Source organism: Struthio camelus, chromosome 1 (genome assembly GCF_040807025.1).
Source record: "Struthio camelus isolate bStrCam1 chromosome 1, bStrCam1.hap1, whole genome shotgun sequence".
Lineage (NCBI taxonomy): Eukaryota > Metazoa > Chordata > Aves > Struthioniformes > Struthionidae > Struthio > Struthio camelus.
In genome coordinates this window covers 902,056-915,344 of record NC_090942.1, presented here as the reverse complement: position 1 = coordinate 915,344, position 13,289 = coordinate 902,056, and the positions used below count along the sequence as shown (strand labels likewise).

General features: G+C 40.3%; 1 protein-coding gene across 2 annotated transcripts in view; it reads left to right on the top strand.

Annotated features, from left to right (window-relative positions):
• The window catches only part of PPP6R2 (protein phosphatase 6 regulatory subunit 2), a 107,201-nt gene extending 95,977 nt beyond the window's left edge, over window positions 1-11,224 (top strand). The window contains exons 23-25 of one of the 2 annotated variants that reach the window (XM_068941634.1): window positions 1,689-1,844; window positions 3,333-3,433; window positions 11,096-11,224. In XM_068941634.1, the coding sequence (XP_068797735.1) occupies window positions 1,689-1,844; window positions 3,333-3,384 (208 nt within the window). In that variant the 3' untranslated portion in view covers window positions 3,385-3,433; window positions 11,096-11,224. Of the gene's footprint in view, window positions 1-1,688; window positions 1,845-3,332; window positions 3,502-11,095 lie in introns of those variants that run through there. The other variant, XM_068941557.1, reaches the window with a different exon arrangement.
• The last annotated feature ends 2,065 nt before the right edge of the window (window positions 11,225-13,289 follow it).

Here is a 13,289-nt window from a genome sequence, read left to right as displayed (position 1 = left end):
CTACAGAAATAGAAACTAGATCTCAAACTCTGTGTCACGTGTTTGAAGTATCAGACTGTGGTGATATGTGTATTTTATAAACTCCACTTTTAGTTGCTGACAGAATTTCTGCTCAGTCGTCTAGTGAGCTCTCCTTCCATTTGTGTAAACATGCTCTCTGCCAGATAGATAAGAAATCATTCTTGAAACTGGACTGGGTTAAAATTGTTAGGAAAATCATTCATGTGCTTGTTCTCTCTCTACTTTCTTAGGCATGTCATTATTCCCAGAAAAAAGTATGACCATATACTGTCTGTCTATATCCTTTAGGTCATAACCTACTAGAATTATACAGTATGAAAATCATACCACGGGCTGTCCTATTTGAAGCAAGACTCAACTCTAGCAGTAAGCATCTAAACCCTAGAGCGAATACAGACATACACGTGTGTGTAGAGAAATTGGTATAAGATTTAAAAAACAGATAAATATACAATGCAGTCAGACCCTGTTAGTGCATTCTTCAGATGCTATCAGTTCGTCATCTTATAAAGTGGGACTCATCTTTGTGTTGCAGAACTAATCCTTCCAGGACATCCATGGTGTAATTACATCGATCCTAAACATGTTCATCTTTAGGCTCTCTATTTCAAATGTCATCTTTGCATTTAGCATTATTGTATTTTACTGTATATAGAGGCAAAAAAATAAAGATGTTCACAGTAGTCACACAGGGGCTTTTTAATATGCATGTAGAAGATCTGGAGGTTTTCTACTGGCAGTTTTTTCTTTTTTCAGGATTTCAGCATTTGTTTCGTTTTAGGGATACGTCATTGGAAGTGTAATCCCGCAAGCGTGCGGCTCTGCCATGTTGTATGTTCCTGAAAGCGAGTTACTTTAGCTATATTTGGCTTCAGAAGATACCGTTCGTGAACATCCAGTTAACTTCTTTCTTCCTCAGGGTTTAAGGTTCTGAACTCAAATTTAAGTCTCTTCTGAATGGGCACAGAAGTATCAGTTACCACTTGGGAAAAACCTTTAGCTTATAGCAGCATAGGTGCCTATGCTAGATCAGAAATGTGCTTTTCCAGAATGAACAGTGTAAAGAATTGTGGGCTTGGGAATTTTCTAGGCTTTGCTGGGTGAGGGAGGACGATTCCAGGAATGGTGAACTGTAATGGTATTGATAGTCTCCAGTTGCTGTTACAGGTAAGTAGTGTGTTTCTAGTTTATTCCTTCTAGTAGCAAACTTGATTGTCTAGACCCTCTAAACTTGCAAAGGCTTAACTGAAGATACTTCATGTTGCATCCTTTCTACTGTTAATCCAGCAGGCTCATAGTTTGTTTTCTGTGTTCACTCATAGGACAATGCACCAGGAGAGTTAGTTGCAGAGAGTATTTGAAAGGTCTTGTTTTCAGGCAATGATGATACAGTGAGAATTCATAGGCCTGATTTTGCCTCAGGAAATGAAAACGCCTTTCTTCAGGAATTGTTGTTCTTGTGCATTTTTGGTGTCTTGTTGATTTTTAGAAAATGTAGCCTCCAGGATGCATATAATGCTTTTAAATTCCAGTTTATTTTCAGTTCTTATTTCTTTATGGGAATGTTGTGACCTGTGTTAGGTGAGGAGGAAGAATGTCTTTTTCTCCATTGGAATTTAAATCCCATTAGTTATCATTTAACTTGAACTTGAATTCTCCCCACACAGTGATGCAGACTGTATGGTTATTGATAAGCTGACCATCACTGACATCGGAACGACGAAAGCATCCAAACCACTGAACAACACGGCCCAGCGCTCCGAGGAACGCCAGAACACCGCAGCTGTTGTCACAGCTGGTGCAGAAATGGCAACAAAAGACAGGTGAGCTGCTCAAAAATTTCTTACCACTCTGTGTCGGAGAATAGACTTTTAGCATGTCACTGACGGGAGTTATTCTAACACTAATGTATGGTCAACTGCTATATGATTGATGCATCTTGAGCGTCTTAGAGTGTATTAGACTGAAGGGAGTGTAGGACGATTGCGTTACAACAGTATGTTAAACGCATTTTTGAGTTTCTCAGAGGTTCTATAAAATTACCTGTTTTATCATTAAAATAATGGACTTCTGATTTCTTTTTGTTGCAGAACAAATATTCAAATAGCATAGGTTTCGTTATTCAGATGAACTTATAGACATTAACAATGAGAAAAATATGAGGAAATTTGGAGAATGGGTTTTGAAACGGAAACTGGAAGTATCTTGAGGAGAGAAATGACACTAACGATTTTTATAAATGTGACTGCTAGGGACATTTTAAATATGCAGACCAATCATTCTGCGTATCTGGTGCTGTCATCTCCACAGTCTTGTGGCCTCTTGCCTCACTGAATCCTCTTGAAACAAGCCCTCTGTTAGACTGAATCTTGAATGATGGTGCTTAGCTGAAGCTAGACATCTGGACCATCCTAGAGGAATTTCTTCCATTAGATACTTCTAGTGAGAGGAAAAAATTCTAACTAGCGCTTAGAACTTCATGACAACCTGATCCACTAAACTCTACTTCAGTAAAATATGGTCCGGGTCTCAGCTATATTACTTCGTATGCCTCCTCTGTACAGCTTTTGTGTGGCATTTGAGTCCACACCTTACAACTGGCATCCCATAAATTCTAGGGCTGGTTTTAACACATATCTGGAAGCAAGCTGATTATCCCTTTGGGTGATTGTTCTTTGCCGCCACACCCCAGGTGCCGTCAGGGCCCTGAGTACACCAGCAGGCAAGGGGTAGTGAACTGGGAGCTGAGGGTTACAGCAAGGCAGGTAGAAGCAATCACCCCACGAACAAGGGGCGCAGTCCCATAGTACCCCGTCCAGTGATCGTCAGACACATACGTCCCAGACACATCGTTGTCCTGGGACAACAAGGCAGGTCTCGGGGAAAGTCCAAGGCCAGGCACAGCATACATAAGACGTAGTTCAGGCAAAGTCCAGGGCCAAGGGCCTGAACTGAAATGCAGCTCCCAGGCTAATGGTTGGAGAAGGCCTCGATGAGCCTGGTCAGGTCACTTAGAGCCTGTTTGTGTACTCAGAACTCTGATGCTTATATTTCAAACTTTCTTATTCAATGGGTTAATTAATGTTGTGTAATCAGTGGTTAAAGTTGACTTCTCAATTTCCATTTTGGTCTCTAAATGTAATATTTTGTAAAGGATTCAGAGGAAGTAGAAGAAACAAAAATAGAGGAAGGATGACTGAGATACTAAAGGAAAGTTTCCAGCGTTAATGCCAGGATGAAAGTAAGCTTTAGGAGTGAGCATGGTCCAGTAGTTTTATTTCTCTAATATTACTCTTTTGGTTCGTCTATAGGAAAGAAGAAGTCTTGCCCTGTGCTGAAGCCACATTAAATGGCCCTGCTTGATGAAACAAAAGCAATGGGACGTGTGTGATCCAGGCCAGGCTGCTACCTGGTGATGCAATTTGTCAATTTTTTTTTTCATTTTAATTTTATTTTTTAATAAATGCTGCATTGATGAGAGAGCTGGCATTCAGGACCAGACATGCAGTTTCAACACCAACAATCTGTTCTGAAAGACACTTGCATTGTCTAAATGTAGCATTGATCGGTTAGTCATCACAGGAATGATGGGGTTCTTCCCAAGCAAGCCTTCTGCCTAATTTTAGTTCTTTGTTCCCTTCCCTCTCTCCCTCGTTTTTGTTTTGTATTTGGGGTTCAGTCCTATTTTCTTAGTGTTATTGCACACAGTATTCAGCTTCTCTTCAGAAAGGTAGCAGGTCTAACGCTGGGACTTGGACAGTGCACAAAAAGTCCCGCAGTCGTGTGACCAAAGTTCCTGATGGAGCTGTCTTTGGGCAGCATTTGCACCGCTTTTGTATAGCAATAAAGCCTTATCAGAAACATTTCATAGGAGGAAAAGATGCAAACACTTTAAATGGGATGAAGCAGGGAGGGATTTTATTTTATGTTTCTGTGGGGTGGGAGGGAAGTCATTGACGTTGTCCCAAGCAAGAGGCCAGATAGTTAATTTACTGTAATGCTGAACTGCCTTAAGAAATGGGAAGTCTCTGCATTCCAGTGAATTGCTCAGTGCTCTCTCCTCTGGAGACGTGAGAATTCACTGCAGGATCTTGGGTCGTTTAGCAATTGGTCTCTTCTGTCCGAGCCATCAAAATTCAACTTCCCAGATGTTCATCCTCTGTTGGCTGGAGCGTATGCAAAGAAGGTAGCATGTTGTTTGCCAGCTAAGAGGATAACGATCCACTGGACTGCTGCCATGCAGGAACAAGAGCAGATGTGGCACAACCAGGTTATCAGGTGTTTGCTGGCTTTTCGGAGACTAATGTATTTTCAGATTATTATGGAAATCCATTTCTGTTTGTTTTTTGTTCTGTTTTTAACGTTTTTAATGGATGCAGGAACAGCAACACTTTTGCACTTTGTACCTAGTGACAACATTGGAGAATGAAATGGCCCCAGCACAGGACTCCTGCTGTTACTCCCCAGGTAGTTGATCATGGAGAGATTTTGGGTAGGGACATACTGCTCCCATGGGATAGTAGAAAACGGTATGGAGAAATGGACTACGCTTCAAGCTGCCTGGGAGCAAGGTCAGTTAAAAGTGTGTACTTGACCCTGGAGCGCAGGATCTTCTGCAGAGGCTGAAGGACCTACTTCTATAAGGACTGTACCAGTTTCAGACGCAGGTCTGCACTGATCTGTGCTGGCCTCTGCAATGAGCTTGTTCCCAGACTGGACTTGTGCAAATAGGTCATATACGGGTGTAGATGTTGGGCCACTTACAGAACCAGGCTCAGGCTGGTAACAGCAGATCGCCATGAACAGTGCTCATTCTATACCCCTGTAGTCTAGATGCGGAGCTGGGCCTGCTTTTGTGTGTAAGCTGTATGCTGAAATCCACCTGTCAAATGTTAAATGCCGCTTATTTTATTAGTCCAAGATCTAAGCTGGAAAATCATTCACTTTGGAATAAAAGCATGAAGCTTGACACATAGGTAGCCAAATAGCTTATTTTCAGATATATTCTCACTCATGCCTGATGAGGGACTTTACCCTGTGAGTATGAAAAAGTACCTCACACAGATCTGTTGTTATGAGCAAAGGCATCCTAGCCAGACTTCAGTCATTTTAAAAAGTACTTTATTTTTAACTGTGATATGTATGTAGTGCATATGAAATTTTCTTAACTGTATTGAGAGGGAGTGTGTTGCGGGGGAGTGAGATGAACAAAATGTTTTCACTTGTTAGAGTCAGTCTGTTCTGCTGGATCAGTATCCGACGGTGTCGTACCCACAGCACGAGGCTATCGTTATATGCCCAAAGACAAAATATTTTCATTTTTGATCTTGAGGAAAACAGAGGAATTCCTTTTTTGGAATGTCAGATATGGAGATTACAGTGCAGAGAGGAGGATGAGATCGCTGTGTGCATCTTGGAAGCGTGTGTGCTAGGATTGTGGGCCACTTGTATGCTGCTGACATAGCTGTGATTTCTCTCAGCTGCAATTATTTGGTAAGCTGGTGCTTTCATGGCATAGCACTGTTGTTCTGGAAGTCTTCTCGCTCCCTTCTTGTAATTTAAAATAAATAATTTAAAGTTACATTGTGCTGGAAGGAAAATCTCACTCTCTGCTTTGGTTACTCTGCCCGCCCTTTAGAGGTCAGTCCCACTCTTCGCCAGGATGTTCAGAAATGATTAGTAGTTTTGAGTTCCTAATTGGAGACGCATTTAAGTCTTAACTTTCAGATAATTGGTGCTAGACATTTTCTTGAAAATCAGGTTCTTTTCAGGGTGCTCTGTAAACACCCACGAACGATACTATGAAAGCTGAAAAATTGTTCATAAAATACAACATCAGTGCACCCGATTCCAGCAGTTGATTGAAGACCATGATTGGGCTTCAGTCCCATTAAATGCCACATGATGACAATAGTTCTTTTCCAGTCTGTTCTCATTCCTAGTTCTTGCCTGTAGTGCTTGCAAGTTCCATCGTGCTGCAATTATGACTAAGTATAGTCTACTTAAGAGTGAAGGATTAAGGGAAAACGTCCTTAATGGGCAGAATTTGATCTTTCCCTTGTCTTGATACATTTTCAGCCCCCTTGGTAAACAGATAAATGATCTTTGCACTAGATTACATCATAGAGATCCTTTTTCAGATATACTTGGAATGGCTTAAGAGGCATCTGTGTTAGCTTAAATCACCTTGAGCTGTGCTTCAAGTCATGCTGGCTGATGTTGCAAGAATGCTGATAAGTTATATTCATGATGTCTTGGTTTTTGGGGCAGTCACCTCCACCCGAGAAGTGGTACGGAACAGCTGGCAGCAATAACATCGTAAAACAGAGATGTGCAAGGACATGTCTATCTATGCCTATTATTGCAAGCTCTAAACTTTGTGTTCATTAGCTTTTGGCTTTGAGTCTAGAAATTTAAGTGAAAGCTTTAATAATATATTGAACACGTGTCCAGTAAGCAGATCTAAAAGCATAGTGTAGTAGCATACTGAGGGGCTCATTATCTGAAGTTCATGGATTTAATTGCTTGTGTCCAGTTACTTCTATGATAAGACTTCTTATCAGCAGTTGAATAGATTCACAGATATGCACAAGCTTTCTTGCTTTTGTGACAGTGAATGATTCCTCCACATCTGGGATTGGCACTCCAAATTATAGCTCACGGCCCCATTGCGTTGCTCTTCACACCAGCCAACAAACTGACTTAGAAAGTTTCTCATCTCTGATAACTTGGAGTTTGCAGTTCAGAGCAGACATAGAGTCAGAAGATGGTTTCCTTGCCTAGCTCAAATGATTTTATGGGCAAACTGTTCATAAAATTCTTGTTTGTAAATTTGAACTTCCCTTCTATCTGCGGTCGGAATGGATATGGATAGATTTGAGGGTTCCACTGTCTCTGGTCTGTGGCCTGCAATTCGCTTTCGGCCCTCGTTGCTGTCTCAACTTTCTTCTTGGCCGTTTTAGGCTACCGCCAAGAGCTCTGTATGGCAGCTGGGCTTCTGACTGCTATTCTGCTTTCAGCTGACGTTAAGATAAATAGTTGTTTTAAACATTGAATGAGTTGACTGAGCAGTTCAGTGAACCCTTTCTGTAAGATGTGTCATGCCATGTGCAGTCTCAGAATTGTGTCTCCTCGGGTCTGTTCTTCAACAGTGGCACATCAGGACACACTTTGACTGCTGGAGGGTTTTTTTTTTTTTTTTTTTTTTTTGCACCAGAAATGTGCTGTCGTCTCACTGAATAAGCCTTGTGATCTAGGGAAGGACTATTGCTCGAGGTTAGAGCAGACATATTATCTACCAAAGATGGATTTACTTAAACCAGCGGTATCCTTTAAAAAAAATCATAGGCTTGTTAAGATAGTTGATCAGAAACCAATGAAGAGTAGACAGAAGTTATAGTCAGCCCTGTCTTTCCTTGTTTATATGCAGTATTTTGAATCTATCTGTATCTATATGGTATACATAATTTTAGTTTTGACTATGTACACTGATGAGTGTGTGTATATAGATATATATTTGCAATATGTACTATTCTGTATATATTTATACACACACAGTTGGATATGTAAGAAACCTGGTGAAGCGGAGACTCAGAGCACAATAAGCATGATTTTTATATGTGTACAGGTACACGAACAGTAGCAAGTTATGGACAGACATTTGTTGTACAAGACCAAAACTAGCAAAAAATAACTTACAGGGGAAATGTTTCTTCTAGGACATCCTAGTTCAGTGATTTTACCCAGCTGGGCTTTGACACAGCTGGATTACAAGGGGTTGGTGGCTTGTGCAGTTATCCACATTGCTGCTTTCCCAGCATTGCTGCTGCTGTAGAGCACTGCCCGTGTGCTCCCCTGCTGGGAGAAGAGGAGGAATTTTCTGCACACTTGGCAGATGAAAAGCGATCAGATCAGCTGACACTAAATGATACTTAAATTGTAACACATTTCTCTCTAGCTGGTCGGATTGTGGAAAAAATAAGTTATTTTCAGTGATATAAAACAGCCCTTTGGGAATCCTGTCATGATCAAGTCAGTTGACTGTTTTCAGCCATCTGAACTGCCGTGTTCAGTACCAGGGTATTAAACTTGCCAAAAAAAAAACAAAACAAAACAAAACCACACAGTTTCAGGGATTTGCAATCGGAAAAACCCTATGCTGCAGAAAGATCAAACATAACTTGTTTGGAGACATGGAGGCAGGATCTTATGGCAAGATAAAAAGTCAAATGGCTTGGATTAATGTGTTTTTTTACCAGATCGGACCTACCGTTTGTATTCTTTTACATTGCTTGCTACAGGATCTTAATGCTAGGTGCAGGGAGGAGGTCATAGTGCTAAGAGCAGCCTGGTGACTACATACCCTTTTTGAATAGAGGGGAGATTGGGGGTTGCGTTCGTAGGATTGAAATCCCGTTGCTGTCACAAAGAGGTGTGGTCCTCTCTAAAATTGTATCCACGCAGGAACATGTGAACCAGCTCAAAATTAAGTTTAAGTGAGATAGTCCTTGAAGGAAAGTGATCAAGTGAAAGTAGGTAATTGTAGGTTATTCAACAGTTTCACCAGTCTTTTAACAGAATTTCCTAAGAGAGTTATAACAGTTCAGACCGATAAAATCCCAATTATTCATCTGGATAATGTGTCTTCAACAAACCCAGCAAAGAATAAATTTTTTTAGTGTCTAAAGATTTTGCCACCCCTGTTGCTTTTTACAGAGCTTCAGCTGGCAAGCAGAATGAAAGACCGGTGGGTGCACAAATTGAAAAAAAGAAAAAAAAAGCATCCCCCTAAATACCTCGTTAAAAAGACTCAGGTGTCCCAGTTTGCCGGTGGAAAGGTTTTGGGACGCCTGAGTCTTTTTGACTAGGTATTGAGGGGAACGCTTTTTTTTTTTTTTTTTTTTTTTTGAGTTTGTGCAGCTGCATTGTGCAGGTGCGTGGAAGTTAAGGGGAATTCCTAAATACATACCTAAAGGAAAACGATTTAACTGGCTTCATTGTCATCTACTGGGATCACAAAATCCTTTTTAAAATAAATAGCCAGTGAACTGTAATTTAAATTATTATTTATCAGTGGCATAGCTTAGACATAGCAGGATACCTTGCTGCCTGTCACAAAAGGTTTACGCCGTGGTGTACCCTTAGTGTTTCATTCTCAGCTTAATCCTTCCAGCCAGAAGCGCCTTGATTTCTCTCCTGTCCAGTTAGCACTTGTGCCTGAAATACAGTGTAGGGATCTACAGTCCTCTGCTAGGGCTTTTTAGTTTTTTTTTGCTCTTTGATTGCACATTTTTTCTGACATTCTTAATAACTCTCTTCAGTAATATTTTACTCAGTATTTGGTAATAACGTTTCTTAGGCTTCACCTTCCATAGCACTAAGCACTGTCTTATTGCAATGATAATCACAATAAAACTGAAAGAGCCTCATTTTCTTGAGATATCCAGTTTATCTAGTAGGGAAAACAGCTATACTGGAGAGGACCCCCCCCCCACCCCCTTATTTCTGCAAATGCTGTCGAAGACCAAAGTGGTTTGCCAGTAGTCACGGAAAATAGGCAACAGCTTCTTGCAAGTACTCTGGTACTGACCCTGCAATTTGATGTCCCTGGAGGCTTTACAAGGGAGAAGAGTCTTGCATCCTGACTGCCAGATTAAAAGCAATTGTTCTTGATAAACAAGATAATTTCTTTTTTTACAGTGTAATGTTTGACTTTTTCGATGCCATATAGCAGCTCATCTTGCAATTTATAGTCGTTTAAAGAATAGGTTTTCTTTTTTTCTTGCCCTTCTCAAAGCAGTGATCTCACTCTGAAACGTGTTTAAAAATTATAAACAGCTGATTTAGCTGTTGCAGCAGGTTTTGCTATGATTAGAAAAAATAGACAAAATGAAACCTGGTGTTTACAATGGCATGTTAATTTTCTTTGTTGTTCTTTTTTTACCCCACCATCGGTTCTCGGTGAAATCCTATTCTATCACTTACTGCTTTGTTGTTTTGAAAGCACCTGTATCTCCAGTTACAAGGTCTCACAAGGCAAGCATAAGTCAATTTTTTTTTTTGCCAGTCCCAGCTTTAAAATAAAACATTTTACATGGTCCTCTATGAAGTGACATTCAATTTCTTAACCTCATCCCTGTCCCTTAATGTTACGGGACAGCACTCAATAGGGGAGACATTGAAAGGGCTGCTGTGCAGTATTATGCAGGTTTGTGAGTTAGAAGCGTAGCTGTGGGCTTGCAGTGCAGTGAGGTTTTTCTGCAGTTTGGATGTCACAGGCCATTAAAAACCCCCAACAGTTGAAAGGTATTCGCTTGTATGGAGAAAACCTTACAGCTTTCTGTTCAGACTGCATGTGGCCTTTAGTTCTTAAAAAAAAAAATGCGTGTCGCATAGGAAAGAACAGAGGAAAATGGAGGGGTGTACTCAGGGGTGTGAGCATCTTTCAGAAGTCATATCATTCAAAGGCTTACTATTCATTGGCTTAAACTGGGTCATGCTGCATTCAATGCCTACACAAAGTTCACAGCAGCCTCATAACTGTAAGTTAATGATGCTGCACGCTTCAGAGTGTTTCCAGAAAAGCTGTTAATATTTATTGCAGAATACATTTCACCTTGTTGTTAGTTTCTGGCTTCTTATTGAATATTGCGTTACTCCTTTTTTTTCTAGTCTTGTCCTAACTTGCATGGTTTCCTTAAGCAGTGTATATAAGGATTTATTTAAACCTTGTTGCTCAAACCACCATCTAATCCGGAGTATGGTTGTGCAATATGGTTGAAGCTAGGTTTGGAAGGATTTAGTTTCATTTTCAAGAGCAATGTAGGCAGTGAAGAGCTGAAGGCTCTCAGAAGACTTATTAAACTAAGGACTTTGGAGGCTATCAAGCGTATTGATGTTGAGTGCAGCACTCTATATCTTTAAAAAATGTGAGGCTCAGACAATTATTTGTAAATATTCTCTATTTGATTCAATAACCAACTAGTCAGGTTGCAACAGGATTTTTTTTCTCTGTTGAGATTAATTTTGAGTTTGCGGCCCCTTGCAAGTGTGATCTGTACCTTTTCTTTTTCAGATCAGACTCCTTCAGAGCCCATGCATTCAGAAACTGGAGCTAGAATAGAATACAATTGCCTTTAGTTGAGCAGGATACCTTGCTGCTAGCACATGACAGAAGAAGGGAAAGCGCTGTGTTTTGTAACTGGTTAGTATAACCTTTATGAGGTGGGCTAAGACTGACTGGTGTGTTTTTTTCCCTTTTCTTAATAAATGTGTCACTCGGCACAGTTTTTATTTTATAGATTGCAAATACTTACACTGTTAATTTCTCCTTCAAAGCAAGAAATGCTTTTTGAAGGGAAAAGAATTATGAGCTCTACAACAACCCAAATGCACTTGAAGCTCATTGAATTTTAGGAGACATACAGTATTAAATACGATTTCTTGAAGAATAAGGTTGCACCAGTACGTTCATCGAGTCACAACTGGGATGTACCAGATGGCCATTGTGAGCTCTAAAGCACATTAATTCCACTATTGCTCAATTTTAAAATAATTTGGGATGAAGTTTGGAATAATAATTTTACCTTTGCGCGACAACTTGCAAAAAGGAAATCCCTCTGCTCAGGGGAACCATGCATTGTTAGTTTAATTACGTACAGTGCCTTAGCTTGTTTACAGAATTATGCATCATTGTTTTTATAGCACTTAGGTAGCGGTAATGAACACTTCAGAAGTACGTCATATACTGGACCATTTTTAATATTCAGTTCAGTGAAAATTTAAGATTCTTTGGAAAATGGGTTTGACGCAATTCTTGCTGATTTCATAATGGCTGATGTTTCCGTCTTTATAGGGATACTATTTTCATTCAGAGTGAGAATGATTTTCATCGAGCAGTGGTTTCCCTCAGTAGTAGCTGCTGAGAAAATGCTAGTTGATACGAAGTTTTGGTAAACCGACGCAGGCATTTTCTCTGTACGTTACAATTACGTGTAAGCTTTCTGACAAATTTGCAGAAAATAAACAATTTGGCTCTATATGCTAGCTTACATCATCTAAAACTCACTTACCTCATTTCTAGAAGGGCATTGTGGTGACCAGTCTGACCTCCCTATTCATTTTTGTACAAAAATTAACTCTATTTCGTAGTAACTGTTACCTGTCACCTTTCACAACTTAAGTATAAAAATGTTAGTGAAGTATGCCTATATGTAAAATGTATTTTTATATTTGATGATGACCAGGAGAGAAGATTATTTTTCTCTCTGTGAAATTGTGGGGCTTTTATAAAAGACAGATTCTTCCCCATCTGTTTTTTATTTTATCAAATTGTTTGGACAGATATAAACTATTAAAAATCTTTTAGCATATAATTTTGATGTTCATAGCTAGTTTTTCAAAATTTTCTAGAAATTCTAGAAATGCTGTAAGGAATTTCCCATTGTTGGGTTTTGAGTAATCACGTCTTTTGCAGTAAAACACATTATCGCTAGATAACGCAAACATGTCTCCGAGGCCATATCATTAACGGAACTCAACTTGGAACGTCGCCAGCTCTAGGCACATGAAACGTTAGCTGAGAACTACTCATTGTACGCAGCTTGGAAATATTTCTCGTTACTTGGTAAGCCCCCCAGAATGCTTTGCCAAAATGTTAAAGGTAGCGTCTGAGCCAGCAACCCGTGAGTTGTGTGACGGTCCCGTGTGGCGGGGGGTGGCTGAGGCCCATGGGGCGTCCGCACCGAACCAGCGTTTGCTCTGTCCTTGGTTAGAGTACTTAGTGGAGCGCGTGTAACTGGGACTCTGCGGACGCCGCGTCCATACGGGCTTTCATTTGCGAAACGTGTATGGAAGAACTAACCGTCTGTGGTACTTGTTTGCACTTGAGGTTTTTTGAAAGGAAAGCTGTGCTTGTCTGTGGCTAGAAGCCCTGAGCTGGCACCCATGGCGTTCGATGAGTGTCACGGCGTAGCAGTGACTTTGCACCGTAATTTTAACTCTTTTACCGCTCATCTCATTTTCAGACTAAGGCTTCAACAGCAAACCATGACTGACTTCCCAAGACAATCTGAAAAAATAACTTTATGTAGAAAATCACCACTTCTTCTCTTACCTGAGGTTAAATGACATCAGTTTCCCTGGTACAGAGCAATGTGTTTTCTCCGTCCTGACTTTCTGTACATATCACAACTTTTCCAGTTTAGCAAACAAGCAAAATGGCTTTTCTTTTCAGTGGCACCTTATGAACCAGGGACAAATTCTTGTTA